The sequence below is a fragment of the Acomys minous genome, assembly GCF_964271855.1.
Source record: "Acomys minous genome assembly, chromosome: 13".
NCBI classification, from domain to species: domain Eukaryota; kingdom Metazoa; phylum Chordata; class Mammalia; order Rodentia; family Muridae; genus Acomys; species Acomys minous.
The window spans coordinates 97,294,130-97,308,563 of NC_140495.1; the positions used below are offsets into that span (position 1 = coordinate 97,294,130).

Sequence of the window (14,434 nt, forward strand, 5' to 3'; positions counted from 1 at the left end):
CAGCCTCCTCTCCCTCCCCCCTCCCCTATGGCTCCCCTTGGTCCCCTAGACAGTTTCCCTAAACTGTAGGAGACACGAGTGAGAGAAAACAGGACGTTCCCAGCATTGGCTGCATTTGCCTAAATATGGTTTATTACACTTCTCAGAAGTTTTTTCACTGCTAGAATTTGACTGATTGGCCACCAGAGTGGCTTTAAGACTTTTAAGAGTTTGGGCTGGAGAGATGGCTCAGGGGTTAAGAGCACTGGATGCTCTTCTGGAGGATCCAGGTTCAATCCCCAGCACCTACATGGCAGCTTACAACTATCCAGTTCTGGCAGATCCAATACCCTCATACAAACATACATGCAGGCGAAACGCCAATGCACATAAAAATAAATAAATTATATATTTAAGGGGGAAAAAAGAAAGAAAACCTGTCTTAAAAAAAAAAAAGACAACAGTTTGGAAACTTTAACGTCTCAGGACTTTTTAGTTTTCTTACTTAGGACTCTAAGGAACTTTAGGTTGTATGGGTTACTCATTTATTTATTGTATTATGTTTTAATATATTACCCAAAAGTATAATAAATCTGGGGCTGGGGGGATGTCCCAGCATTTAAGAGTATATATTATTACTCTTTCAGGAGACCCACCACTCACAGCAGGCAGCTCACAACTGCCTGCAACTCCACCTCTAAGGGACTGGATGCCCTCTTCTGGCTTCTACAGGCAACTGGGTTCAACCAGTCATACAAACATACCATATCCACCGTATACCAACACACGGACACACATAATACATAAGAATTAAAAATTAAATACATCTTAACAAATAACAAATAAGTACAAATTTAAAACAATTTCATCATTAAAGGTTTATTGTTTATTTCTTTTTCTCTTTCTTTCTTTTTTTCTTTCTTTCTTTCTTTTTCAGACAGAGCTTCTCAATATAGCCCGGGGTGTCCTGGAACTCATTATGTAGACCAGGCTGTCCTTGAAGTCACAAAGATCCACCTGCCTCTGCCTCCCAAGTGTTGGGATTAAAGGTATGCACCACCACACCCAGCTATTTGTCTGTCTGTCTATCTATCAGTCTGTCTGTCTATCTATCTATCTATCTATCTATCTATCTATCTATCTATGTGTGTGTCTGCATGAGTTTCAATGCATTCTCTGTATGTAGGTGCCTGCAGAGGCCAGAGGGTGTCAGAAATCCTGTAATTAGAGTTATGACTAATTGTGAGCTGTCTAATGTGGGTGCTAGGAACGTGTACCCAGGTCCTCTGTGAGAGCTGTGAGTTCTCTTAACCACGGAACCATCTCTTCAGCCCCTCGAGAGATCAATTAAAAAGCATTTGTTTAGCAATCCTCTTAAAGGCCACAGAGTCGGTGCATGTTGACGTCAACAACGGATTTATTGTGAAAAGTAGTGCTATTTCCTGAAACAAACAAACAAACAAACAAACAGAAATTTAGTGACAGGAGTGTTTGTGTCGCCCGAGGGGTTCTGGGTGCTGGAGTTGAGCGCTGCACCTTGCATGTATGCTGGACAAGGGCGTGCCAGAGTTATCCCCTAGCCATGAGAAGAGTGCTCCCATGTTTATGCTCACACACCACTGTGACAAATACCTGAGCAAAACATCACAACTGGGGTGGGGGGAGTCCCTTCGGCTCACGTTTTCAGAGGTGTCAGCCTACCATGGTGCAGAGGCTGGAAAACAGAGAGAGAGAGAGAGAGAGAGAGAGAGAGACAGACAGAGAGAGAGAGAGACAGAGACAGAGACAGAGACAGAGACAGAGACAGAGACAGAGACACAGAGAGACAGAGAGACAGAGAGAGAGGGAATGTCCTGTTAGCGACTTTTTCATCTTTCCCCTCTGTTCCATCTGTGCCCCAGCTACGGGTGTGCCACCCACATTCGGGCTGGGTCTCCCCCCAGGAAAGGCCCACACAGACATACCCAGGTGTTTCACTATTTCCTTTGGTGCTTCTTAATCCAATTAAGCTACCACCTCGGCCTGGCTTCCTAGAAGACATTTATTTTTCTTTGTCTGTTGTTATCAGCCTGCTGCAGGGAATGCTTTTGAAGCATGCGAGGGAAAATATGGACTGACATAAAGAAATATATTTGGCCTGGTGCCATCGTGTGCACCTGTAACCTCAGCACCAGGGGAGGCAGAGGCAAGCAGATCTCTGTGAGTTCAAGGCCAGCCTGATCTATAAAGTGAGTCCAGGACAGCCAGGGCTACACAGAGAAACCCTGTCTTGAAAACCCAACCAAAAAGGGTGGGGGGAGAGAAAGAAAAAAGAAGAAATATATTTGAAAAAGGGATGAGTTTTCCTTTAAGATTGATTTTATTTTAAATTATATGTATGTGTTATATGTGGTTATATGCACATGGGTGAAGGGGCCCACAGTGGCCGGCAGGGGGAGCCAGATCTCCTGCAGCCTGAGTTGGGCAGTTGTAGGCTCCCTGATGTGTGTGCTGGGAACTGGGCAGAGGTCTCTCTTAACAGCTGAGCCATGTCTCCAGCCCCAGGGAGCACTTGGGGAGGCAGAGGCAGGTGTATCTCTGTGAGTTCAATGCCAGCCTGGCTCTACAAAGAGAGTCCAGGACAGCCAAGGCTACACAGAGAAACCCTGTCTTGACAAAAAGAAAAGAAAACAAAAACAACCACCACAACAAAAAATTGGTTCCCTAAGAAATAAATTTAAAAACAAACAAACAAACAACTTAAAATGCTAACACATTTTGTCATAGAACACCCAGAGCCATTTTTGTTATTGTCCCCAACTCAGTAGGTGGAGTGTTGCATATCACCTGTGCGAGCACTCGGGGACTCTGGAGGATTGGAAGTTTGAGGCCAGCCTGGGCCTTACGATGTGTGGCTGAGCACTGAGCTCCCAAAATGCTTACTAAGCTGTGGCATCTGTTTACTGAGAGTCTAGGAAGCTAAGCAACGAAAATTTCCACAGCGTTGTTCCTAATGAGCCAGGGGCTCATTTTTTAGTCAATGGCGTATGTGCTATTTTTAGGGTGGCCATCAAGACCAGGTAATACAGCAGAAAAAGGTAGAAAGTAAATGCAGGGGAGCAAATGAGACGGAGAAGGAGCAGATGTTACCAGATTTTTACCAATATTCATAGACACTGAACGATAAAGCCAACAAGCTAGAAATGACCAAGAGACAAATCTCACCTTTGGGATGCGAGAAGACAGAGGTAGCTGCAAGATTCCTTTAAATTACGGAAAACTTCAAATTTGCAGAAAAACAGAGAATCTCATTGCAAACAACCATGTGCCGCGTTCTTTTAGCGCTTGTGGGTATCTCACTATATTTGCGGCCCTTTTTCCTCTCCAAAGTTTCTTTAACTGAAACTAAGTAGTCAATGTTTTTTGTGTTTTTTGGGGGGGGATTGTTTTTGGTTTTATTTTTGTTTTTTCGAGACAAGGTCTCTCTGTGTAGCCTTGACTGTCCTGGACTTGCTTTGTAGACCAGGCTGGCCTCGAACTCACAGCGATCCACCTGCCTCTGCCTCCTGAGTGCTGGGATTAAACGCGTGCACCACCACCACCACCACCTCGGTAGTCACTGTCTTTTGCTATTCAATGGGATACAGAGCATCTCTAAACATGAGGGGCTTTACAGATACAAGCTTTACTAAGGTACTGGGATGGTTTACAATCCCAAGCGATCCCTCAGAGCCTTTGTTTTGCTGACCGGGGAGTGTGAAAGACAAACCCCAGCAGAATAGCTTGGGGTGAGAAAGAGGGAGCTTAAACTTGTTCAGGAAGCGCTCAGTGGTTAGGAGCACCAGGCTGCTCCTCCAGAGGACCTGGGTTCGATACCCAGCCACCCACGCTTGGGTAACTCCAACCTGTAATTCTAGCTCTAAAGGACTTGGATTTTCTCTTTCAGCCTCCACAGGTCCCTGCACACATGTGCGCAATCGGACGCACATACGCGTAAATAACCGTAAACCTTTTTAAAGATTGAGTCACCGCAAGAACTTTGAAGAGACAGAGAGCCAAGATGCAGGCACGATTACGTTTTGGTATATGGGTGTATGGCTTCACAGATTCTCCTCCCTGTGTCTCCGGTTACAAGTGAATTACTCTTTCATACTTCAGAAATTGGGCTATTTTTTTTTTTTTACAAACGACCCTGATATTAAGGTGGGTGAAAAATGGTGCTTCCTAAATGTCCACTTAGTCCATGATACTGACACGGAAGGGTCTCTGAATTTTAGGTGGCCGTTTCCACAGCTTCTTGCCAGGGACCCTTTATTCTCTTCTTGTGCGTTGAGACTGTGCGCCTGTCTGAATTCCTGCTGTCTTCTTGTGTTCAGGTCTCGGATGTGGCTTATTATACACCGCGACAGTGACCATTACGTGCCAGTATTTTGACAGTCGCCGAGGCCTCGCACTCGGCCTGATTTCAACAGGTACCGTTTTTTAAAATTAAGTTAATGTTATAAACAGAAAGAAGAGGTGCGAAACGCATGTGTGCCGCCAACCTCTCCCCAGCTGTCAATCAGAAAGCAAAAAGGGTTTTTCATAAATATGGGAATTTCAAAAACTCCAAGACCCAAACCAGGAGATGGTGGTGCGTGCCTTAAATTCAGAGGTGGATCTCTCTGAGTTTGAGCCTGGTGTAACAGAGCAAGTTCCAGAACAGCCAAAGCTACAGAAACCCTGTCTCGAAAAACAAAAAATAAAAATACACGCCTCTTCCCCAAACCAAACACACACACACACACACACACACACACACACACACACACACACACACACACACAAAGAAACACCCCACTCCATCCCAAGATCCTTCAATGGCAAGTGTGAATACCAGACCTCAGTGTGATGTATGTAGAAGAAGCTTCCAGGCCCAGGGTGTTGGCTGTTATATGTTGGGAGAGGGCTTGCATGGGAAGCAGAGAATCCTTCTAAAATCTCCTGCTGTGGGAAGAGGGAAAAACAGGAAGGAAAGAAAGCCCTGTGGGCACTGTCTGAGGAGAGTCTGAGGTCGTTGGCCTTGCTACATGAGGTAGAATTTACAACCCACCTGAAGTCCTGATCTCTAGACACGACTCCCTGACTTATCTACACATTCAAACAACACACACTCTTGTCATCCCTTTAATAACTAACAGATGATCACTGAAGGTATAAAATGACATATAAATTTTAAGCCAGGTGTGATAGCGTGTATCTGTCATTTCACACAAAGCCAGCCTGGGCGATATGTAGTGAGAACCTGTCTCAAACAAAGAAAAACATATGTAAGTTTTATATATAATTTCTGGGTGCGTCCAGGTTATTTTGAAGTGTTAGCTCATGTTTTAGAGGGATTTTAAAAGAATGTTAAGGTAATAGGAATTTCTGCGACCAATATGGTTTAAGTCTAGGGCAGTAGTTCTTAACCTGTGGGCTGCAACCCCTTTTACAGGGGTCTCATAACAGATATCCTGCATATCAGATCAGATATCTGCATTCAATTCATAACAGCAGCAAAATTATAGTTATGTAGGGGCAACAAAATTATTATATGGTTGGGGGGGGTCACCACAACATGAGGAACTGTGTTAAAGGTCGCAGCATTAGGAAGATTGAGAACCACTGGATTAGGGGTTGAGCTGTTAAGTTAACAAGCATCAGTTTACCCAAACTAGTTGTTAGTGGTAAGGGTGTGTGTGTGTGCCAGACTTCACTGGTTATCTGACACTCAGATCTACACTAATGCTTTGTTCCTGAGGCCGGCCAGGGGCCATAAGGAGAACCAAATTGGATACTGACCCAACTTGTCTGAGGAAGCCCCACTACTAGGTAGGAAGTAGGGGTTTCGGTCCAGGAGGAGATGGAGCTGGAATCTAAGCAGATGGCTGAGACAGAAACCAGAGAAGGAAACACGAAGACAGAGGGTGGGGGACCCAGAGCAGTGGGAATGCAGTTTAAAACGCCTGTCTATACCACCCACAGGTGTGAAATGATTGTGATACAGGTACCTGAAGGGTAGACCAGGCGTGGTAGCACACGCCTGTAATCCCAGGTGTCTCGGGGGCAGAGGCAGGTGGATCTCTGTGAATTCAAGGCCAGCCCGGTCTACACGTAGGCCAGCTAAGGCTACACAGAGGAACCCTGTCTTGAAAACCAAACCAACAAACAAACAAAAAACAAAAACAAAAAAACAAACAAAGAAAGAAAGTTGAAGGATAAAGGATTTACCTTAGTGGTGTGTGTGTGTGTGTGTGTATGTGTAAAAGCTGTTATTACACACACCTTGGAACCAGACTTCTTAAAGATCTTTTTAACTGTGTGAATGTTTTTGGGTGGGTTTGTATGTGTGAGTGCAGGTGCCCACAGATACGAGAAGAGGGCGTCAGATTTCCTCAAGCTGGAATTATAATTAGTTATGAGCCAACCAACATGTTCTCCACAAACTCGAAACTCAAGTCTTCTGTAAGAACAGGAAGTGTTTTATTTAAAATTGAAAATGGATTTTTTTTTACACAATCTATTCTTATTATGGCCCCTCCCCCAACTCCTCCTAGATCCCCCTTAGCTCCCCGCCCACCAAATCCACATCCTGTTCTCTCTCATTAGAAAACAACAGGCTTCCAAGAAAAACAAGTAAAAAAAAAATCATATAATAAGATAAAATAAAAGCAAATAAGCTTGAATAGGATAAAACAGAAACAAAACAGGAAAACAAAGAGGCAACAAAGACCACAAGAAACATACAGAGACACAGAGACACATACATTGGTATGCACAGAAATCCCCTAAAAACAGAAAATCAGAAGAAACCATGATATATAAGTAAAAGACTTATAGTATACAAAAGATAAAAGAAAAATATAAGACAAACAAACCCAAAACCAAAAAAATCAAAACCAACAGCAGTAACAACAAAAAAACACCTCCAAAAATATCACTGAGCTCGTTTTGTGTTGGTTGGCCATCTGCTAGAGAAAACTAACTTTTCATTGGCGAGCGGTTATCAGTTGGAGATGGCTTGTGCCCACTTCCACTCTCGGCATCAGAGAAAGTGTGTTTTAACGCCCACCTCTCCAGCCTTCTGGAGCTAGACCTCTGTCACTGGCTGGCATTGGACAAGATACTTCTGTGCTCTGTGCCTTTGCTTTCGGAACTGTAAAATAGGAATACTAATATCAGACGCAGCACTGAGTTATGGGGATTGTAAAGGCACACATGGACTGCAGAGGGCTAGAGATTGTAGTTGTGACCAAACTATACCGTCACGTTGAGATTCCCGGGTGCTGAAGGTACTGGGAATCTCCTGCTGCTGTGTGGCTCCTGCTTTGCGCTCTGTCTAGAGGGTCATGCAGAGGGGCTGCGCTATATAGCACAGGAAATCAAAATGCAAACACTGCGGGCAGCTGAGATTTGAAGGGTTTTTTCAGGGTCGACCTATGAGAGCCAGGTGAGGTTAAAGGAGAGCCAGGCATGAATCCCCCCTTCATCTAAGGAGATCACAGCAAAACAGAGTCACAGTAAAACTTCTTCAAAAAGTAACATGAGTCAATGACTTGGAATATGGCCACCCAGTTGAAAAGGGTAAAAAAAAAAAAAAAAAAAAATATATATATATATACACACACACACACACACACACACACACACACACACACACATACACACAATACAAAGATTTCAGCCCAACATGGTTGTGTATACCTGCCAATCTAGCGCTTAGCAGGCTGAGAGGGGTGTGTGTGTGTGTGTGTGTGTGTGTGTGTGTGTGTGTGTGTGTGTATTGGGGGTTGAGGGGTTGAGGATGAGGAATGTGAGTTCGAGGTCAGCTCTGGGTACATTGAGGGAACCTATAGTCAAACAGCCAGCCACAAAACCATGAAGGTTGTGGGCTTATGATCTTCCTTGGTGGTGAACAGAGTTTAGAAAACTGGCCTCTGGTCCAGTCTGCTTCACTGTCTCTTTTGTCACATCGCAGAAGCGTGACTTTTCTATTTTTACCCAAATTTTAAAAGTGAAAAGAACATCTTATGGTGTGTACATAAACATGGGAAACCGCGTTGTCTGTAAACAGCGGTGCACCCTGCTGTGTGGTGTTCCTGTCCCCCAGGGAGAGTTCAGTATTGCAGTTAGACAGGTATGTTTGGCTCATGGTGTGTTGTCTGTTTGTTCTCTGGCCTCTTACAGAGAATCGTGAAACAGTTGGTACTGATGAGTTAATTAATGCACATGTGTGTCTCTTGCTACACGAGGTTCCCTAAACACCAATTATTTTTTTTCCCCTCTCTGCAGCAGTGTAAAAAAAATCTAGACTCCGATGAAAGCATAATTAGTGTTTTTTCTCATTTGCTTTCTACGTTGACTATTTTTTCAATTAAGATGTTCTTGTAGACGATTAAAAATTAGAGCTTTGCATTCTCCAAAAACTCCATGAGAAAACTCTGAAATTGGTTCCCACCACCCTAAAGTATTCATGTTCTCAGGGGATGCAGGCTGAGCTACAGGAGTTGGCCTGCCCTATCACACAGCATATTGTACCTGTTCAATAGTATCTGCCGAAATGTTTTGATGTATTTCACAGTATTGACAGATGGACTCTGTTGGTGGGCTCTGGCAATCCTTTCTCAACTTAAGATCAAAGCAGAACTCAGAACTTTACCTTGTGTGTCTTTATTTGTGTGTGTGCACGCGCGTGCATGAACACACTCATGTACAACCTACCTGCCACACACAGCTCACGCAGAGGTCATAGGAAAACTTGCCAACATGGATTCTTTTCTACTATGACGTGAAACACAGAAATTGAACTCAGGTCCTCAGGCGTGGGTGACAGGTGTCTTTCTCTATTGATCCATCTCTCTTGCCACCAGGACAGAACTTTTAAAATATTGAGAACAGGGCTGAAGATACAGACCAGAGGTTAAGGGCACTGGATGCTCTTCCGAGGGTCCTGAGTTCAATTCCCAGCAACCACATGGTGGCTCACAACCATCTATAATGAGATCTGCTGCTCCCTTCTGGCAAGCAGGCACACATACAGGCAGAACATTGTATACATAATAAATAAATAAATCTTTAAAAAAATATTGAGAACACATTTAAGGGGCTGGAAAGATGCCTCTGCCATTAAGAACGTGGCCAGTCTTCTAGAGGACCCAGGTTCAGTTCCAAGCATCTACACGGCAGGACAAAACCACATGTAACTGCAGTTCCAGAGGATCCAATGCATTCATTGGCCTCTCTAGGCATCAGGCACACATGTGGCACACAGACAGGCATGCAAGCAAAACACCCATACACAATAAATTAATATCTTTTTTAAAGAACGTGTTTAGTGTCTCATGATGTAGCATTACAACCTATATAGTGGTTTAGACAAAAGTTACAAACAGTTCATGGGTGAAGAAACAGAACAGCTGCTTTGATGTTACCGCATTCTTTGTTTTCCGAACTGTTTTTAGCTGCTGAATCATGCACTCCTTTTGAAAGGTATGGAAGAGCTTGAATTTATTTATTAATTATTTATACTTTATGTGTATGGGTGTTTTGTGTGCATGTGTGTCTGTGCACCACATTCATGCAGTGCCTGAGGGGACCAGTAGGGGGCATTGGATTCACGGAACTGAATTTAATAGATGGTTGCAAGCGACCATGTGGGTACTGGGAACTGAACCGGGGTCCTCTCCAAGAGCGACCAGTGTTTTGTTTTTTGTTTGTTTGTTTTGTTTTTTTGACACCAGTTTTCTCTGTGTAGCCTTAGGTGTCATGGAGTCTTTGTAGACCAGGCTGGCCTCGAACTCACAGAAATCTGCCTGCCTCTGCCTCCCGGGTGCTGAGATTAAAGGCGCACGCCACCACGCCCAGCTGCAACCAGTGTTCTTAAGGGCTGCTTGTTATAGCAGGTTTTGATGAGATGAGTTTTTAAGAGAATGTGCGTTACGATCATCAAATTCAGAATGTTAAAAAATTAACGTAGTTACATTTCCCTGCTGTTTCATATGACATTTCCCAGCGATATTTACATTTTGTAAATACTCGGTTTTTAAAGAATTGAAGAACCCAACAGGTGCAGCCTAAATTGAACAGCACAGCATCGTGCTTAGGGAGACTGATGCTGAAGAGGAGGCGTTTTGTCCCCGTGTGATGTATAAGCCAGCGCGCTATAATTGAAATACTCCATCAAACTCCACTGTAGCCTTTTCTCATACCTCTGTTAATGCGTCATGAATGGAAATCGCTCATTCTAGTGGCTCGGCAATGGATTTATCATTATAAATACCCTAAAACTAACCTATAGCAGGAATCTTAAAAGGGAAATGTAAAAACGTGCTTTTACCAAGGCAATAAAGCATAGCGTGGAGCCCAGTACATAGTAAATGCAAAATGTGGACTAGGAGGCCCAGCAAGATGACTCAGCAGATAAAGGTACATGCTGCCAAGCCAGACGATCCAAGTTCAAGTCTGGAGACCCTCCTCATAGAAGGAGAGGACTCCCAAAAGTTGTCCTCTGACCTACACACAGACACACACACACACACAGACACACACAGACACACACACACACACACACACACACACACACACACACACACATACACTGTGCAAAGTGCATGGCCTGGCCATATAAAAATACACACTAAACCAACAGATGTAATTTTAAAATTAAATAAATTCCGTAGGTTCCTGGAGCCAGGCTGACTGAATTGAGTCCTGTGTATGTTGTTTACAACTTTGAGATCTGTGGTAAATTTGTCCCGCTCTCTAGCCCTTACTCACTTCATGGGGGGTGGGTAATAACGTAGCCAGTGGGACCATTACAAGTGATAAAGATCACGTATCCAAAGCACACAACAGGGAGCTGGAGAGTTGGCTCAGCAGGTAAAAGCATTTATGGCTTTCACAGAAGACCCGAGTTCTGTCCCACAGTACCCACATCAGGCAGCTCATAGCCACCTGTAAGTGTACGGTCATCTGAGTGCTCTTTAGTGGCTTTAGTACAAAGGTCCTGTAAATACCAGTGTAAATGAGAAGTGTAATCCCGATGCCACTGGTTCGTGCTCTAAGGTTATAAAAACAACAACAACAACAAAAACCGATCAGATCAAGACTAAGAGGGTCTCCTTCTCTTGCAGGTTCAAGTGTGGGCCTTTTCATCTACGCCGCACTGCAGAAGGTATTGATTGAGTTCTACGGCCTGGATGGGTGCCTGCTTATCGTGGGCGCTTTAGCTTTAAACATACTAGCCTGCGGCAGTCTGATGAGACCCTTGCAGTCCTGCGACCGTCGTTTTCCTGAAAAGACAGCCCCAGAGATTGTCCCAGATACATACTCCATGTACAATGAGAAAGAGAAGAGCCTGGAAGAAAATATGAACCTGGACAGGGGCTATGGTAGCGAAGATAAATGCAATAGCCCCTTGCCCAACGGGGACTGGACACGGGAGGCTTGCCTTCCTAAAAATCTCACCGCCGCAGCGCACACCAAGGAGCCCGAGCCGTACAAAAAGGTCGTGGAACAGACTTATTTTTGCAAGCAGCTTGCCAAGAGGAAATGGCAGTTATATAGGAACTACTGCGGCGAGACAGTGTCTCTTTTTAAAAACAAGGTCTTCTCCGCACTTTTCATAGCCATCTTGCTGTTTGACATCGGAGGGTTTCCGCCCTCGCTACTCATGGAGGACGTAGCGCGGAGTTCCAACGTGATGGAAGAAGATCTCGCCATGCCACTCATCTCTATTTTTGGCATCATGACGGCCGTGGGCAAGCTTCTTTTAGGCATCCTAGCTGACTTCAAGTGGGTCAATACCTTGTATCTCTACGTAGCCACCTTGATCATCACCGGCCTGGCCTTGTGTGCAATCCCTCTTGCCAAGAGTTACGTCACCCTGGCGATTCTTTCTGGGATCTTGGGTTTTCTTACTGGCAATTGGTCCATATTCCCGTATGTGACCACGAAGACTGTGGGGATTGACAAACTAGCTCACGCCTATGGAATACTCATGTTTTTTGCCGGACTTGGCAATAGCCTCGGGCCACCCATAGTTGGTAAGATGCTCATCCTCAAAGTCAGCTCAATTTATTGTTCCTCAGGGTGACATATCCAGATAGGGAAGCTCTCAGTGATAACAGATTTGCACACAGTAAAATACATTATTTCACGGTAGTTTATTTGAGATAATTTTGCTAGGGTCAGGTATGTTTCCCAGGTGGTATAGTGTCTGCCTAGCATGCAGGAAGCCCTTGGTTTGTCTAAAACCAGGTGTGGTCTTCCACATCTGTAACCCTAACACTTGGGAGCATCCAAAGTGTGAACTTCAAACTCATCTTTGGTATATGGTGAGTTTTAGGCTAGCCTGGGCTACATTAGACCCTGACCCAACACACACACACACACACACACACACACACCTGCATTATAGTTGAGAAATCTAGTTTTGTGCTCATTTTTTTTTAATTAGGAGGAAACTAAAAATGCCTGTCTCAAATACTTAAAAGGCTCCTCTCTTAGAACACAGCCAGCCGTATTAGAAGCAGGTGGGCACGTGCACACTGCTTCTGTGACACTTACTTGCTTTTCATCACTGTCTTCCCAGGCTGGTTCTATGACTGGACTCAGACCTACGACATCGCCTTTTATTTCAGCGGCTTCTGTGTCCTCCTGGGAGGCTTCATCCTGCTGTTCGCCGCCTTGCCCTGTTGGGATATGTGCAACAAAAGACTCCCCAAGCCGGTGCCAACAACCTTTTTCTATAAAGTTGCCTCTAATGTTTAGAGGGCTATTAAAGGCATTATTTTCTCTATTTTTCTACTTTATACCATGCAGCAATGTATGTATGTATGTATGAATGTATGTATGTGACAATTTGTTAGGCAGGTTCTCTAGAGTCAGAGTCTTATAGCAGAGTTTCTCCAGCTGACTCTGAAAGAGAACGTGTTTTCACATACCCTGTTTTTATGTACTGTATGTACAACCTCTGCCCCTTGTATTCCCACCTCATCCCTGAGACGTGGGACCGTTCTGTTTCACCGTCATTCGTGAGTTCAGGTTATGAATCTGCAGACTAGCTTCACAAAGTTTTCTCTGGGTGAAGACGTTTAGAGTCTCTGCTTTCCCGTGTGCTCTACTGCAAGGTGCTCAGAGGGTCCCGTCTTAAACCGTGCACGCCTCCTGACGGCATGCGTGTGAAGACCACGTCCCCTCCCCAAGGGGTAATTGCTGTCTACTCGCTGTCAGACCTGCTAGTCCAGAGAAAACACTAAGCAGTCTTATTTCTGGAAATGAAAGTGGCCACGTCACTGAGACTTCAAAGACTTCAGACAAAATATTTTAAACCGCGGGCGGCTGCCCCTCGTCTTCGTTGTCATCGTCACCGTCGTCGTCGTCGTCGTTCGGTTTTCTGCTGTATGAACTGGTTCAACTCCTCCAGCGGCCTTTCTGCGTGGCTGGCTCCTAGGGCATCACTTCCTGATGTTGGCCAGCATCTTCTCTGCTGATGTTTCCGAAGAGCTGCTGGTTCGTTCGCCGTTTTCCAGCTTGGAAATACACCTTCGAACCATTCCATCTGGCAAATGGGAAGCATCCATTTGCTTTGAGTGCCGTGGGAATTGTTTGCAAAGCCTTGCATGACTTCCAAATGAAGCCTGTGGTGGCTTCTCTTGGGCTTTTCCACTATTGCCTTCTAATTCATGACAGTGCACGCACGCGCGCGCGCGCGCACGCGCGCGCACACACACAATACTCTGAGTCCATAAGAGATAGGACAGGGCAAAGAGAAATCAATACTCTCATCTAACCTGTTTCGGTCCCAAGAACATGTTTGAGAGTGAAAATAATATTTAATAAAAGGCCTTTTTTTTTCTCCTATAGAAATGGGTTTCAACTTTGGTATGTCTCAGAATCCCTTACAGAGCCTTTAGAAACTTGAGAGCTTAGCACCGTGCTTTTTTATTTTAATTCTGCATATTGATCCAAGCATCTGTATTTTAACAAGCACTACAGGGATTCTGGTGACGGGGCCTTGAGGACAGCTGTAGACTGGTAATGGCAGGATTCGGCCAGAGCTCAGGGGAGCAGTGGGGACAAAGCAGGTAGGCCCTGAGTTCGTACCCCAGCACCACAAGGGGAAAATAGACAAACAAAACAGATTGGCAACAGACAGACTTTTTTTTTTTCTTGAATAGAAGAAAAAGAAAAGATAAACCATGAAGTCAGGTATTACAAGACAAACAGCTAAAGGTCTGAAAGTAAGGACTCCCTTCCTGTTGTGATGAAATTATCTTTTCTTTCTTTAAATATGTGAGATTATTTTGTACAACTGCATTGCCTCCCTTTGCAGGCACCTGAAGGACTTAATTACACAGCCCTGACACCACCTCCCTGAGGTCAGTCCTGTGTCATTATCCACCAAGTAGAAAGATTTCATAGCTTAGTCGGTCCTGCTCAGTAATGCAATAAT

General features: G+C 44.5%; 1 protein-coding gene across 4 annotated transcripts in view; it reads left to right on the forward strand.

Annotated features, from left to right (window-relative positions):
• The window catches only part of SLC16A9 (solute carrier family 16 member 9), a 46,294-nt gene extending 33,516 nt beyond the window's left edge, over positions 1-12,778 (forward strand). For all 4 annotated transcript variants that reach the window (XM_084753982.1, XM_084753980.1, XM_084753979.1 and 1 more), the window contains 3 exons: positions 4,335-4,430; positions 11,112-12,023; positions 12,572-12,778. In XM_084753982.1, the coding sequence (XP_084610108.1) occupies positions 4,335-4,430; positions 11,112-12,023; positions 12,572-12,750 (1,187 nt within the window). In that variant the 3' untranslated portion in view covers positions 12,751-12,778. The remainder of the gene's footprint in view (positions 1-4,334; positions 4,431-11,111; positions 12,024-12,571) is intronic.
• The last annotated feature ends 1,656 nt before the right edge of the window (positions 12,779-14,434 follow it).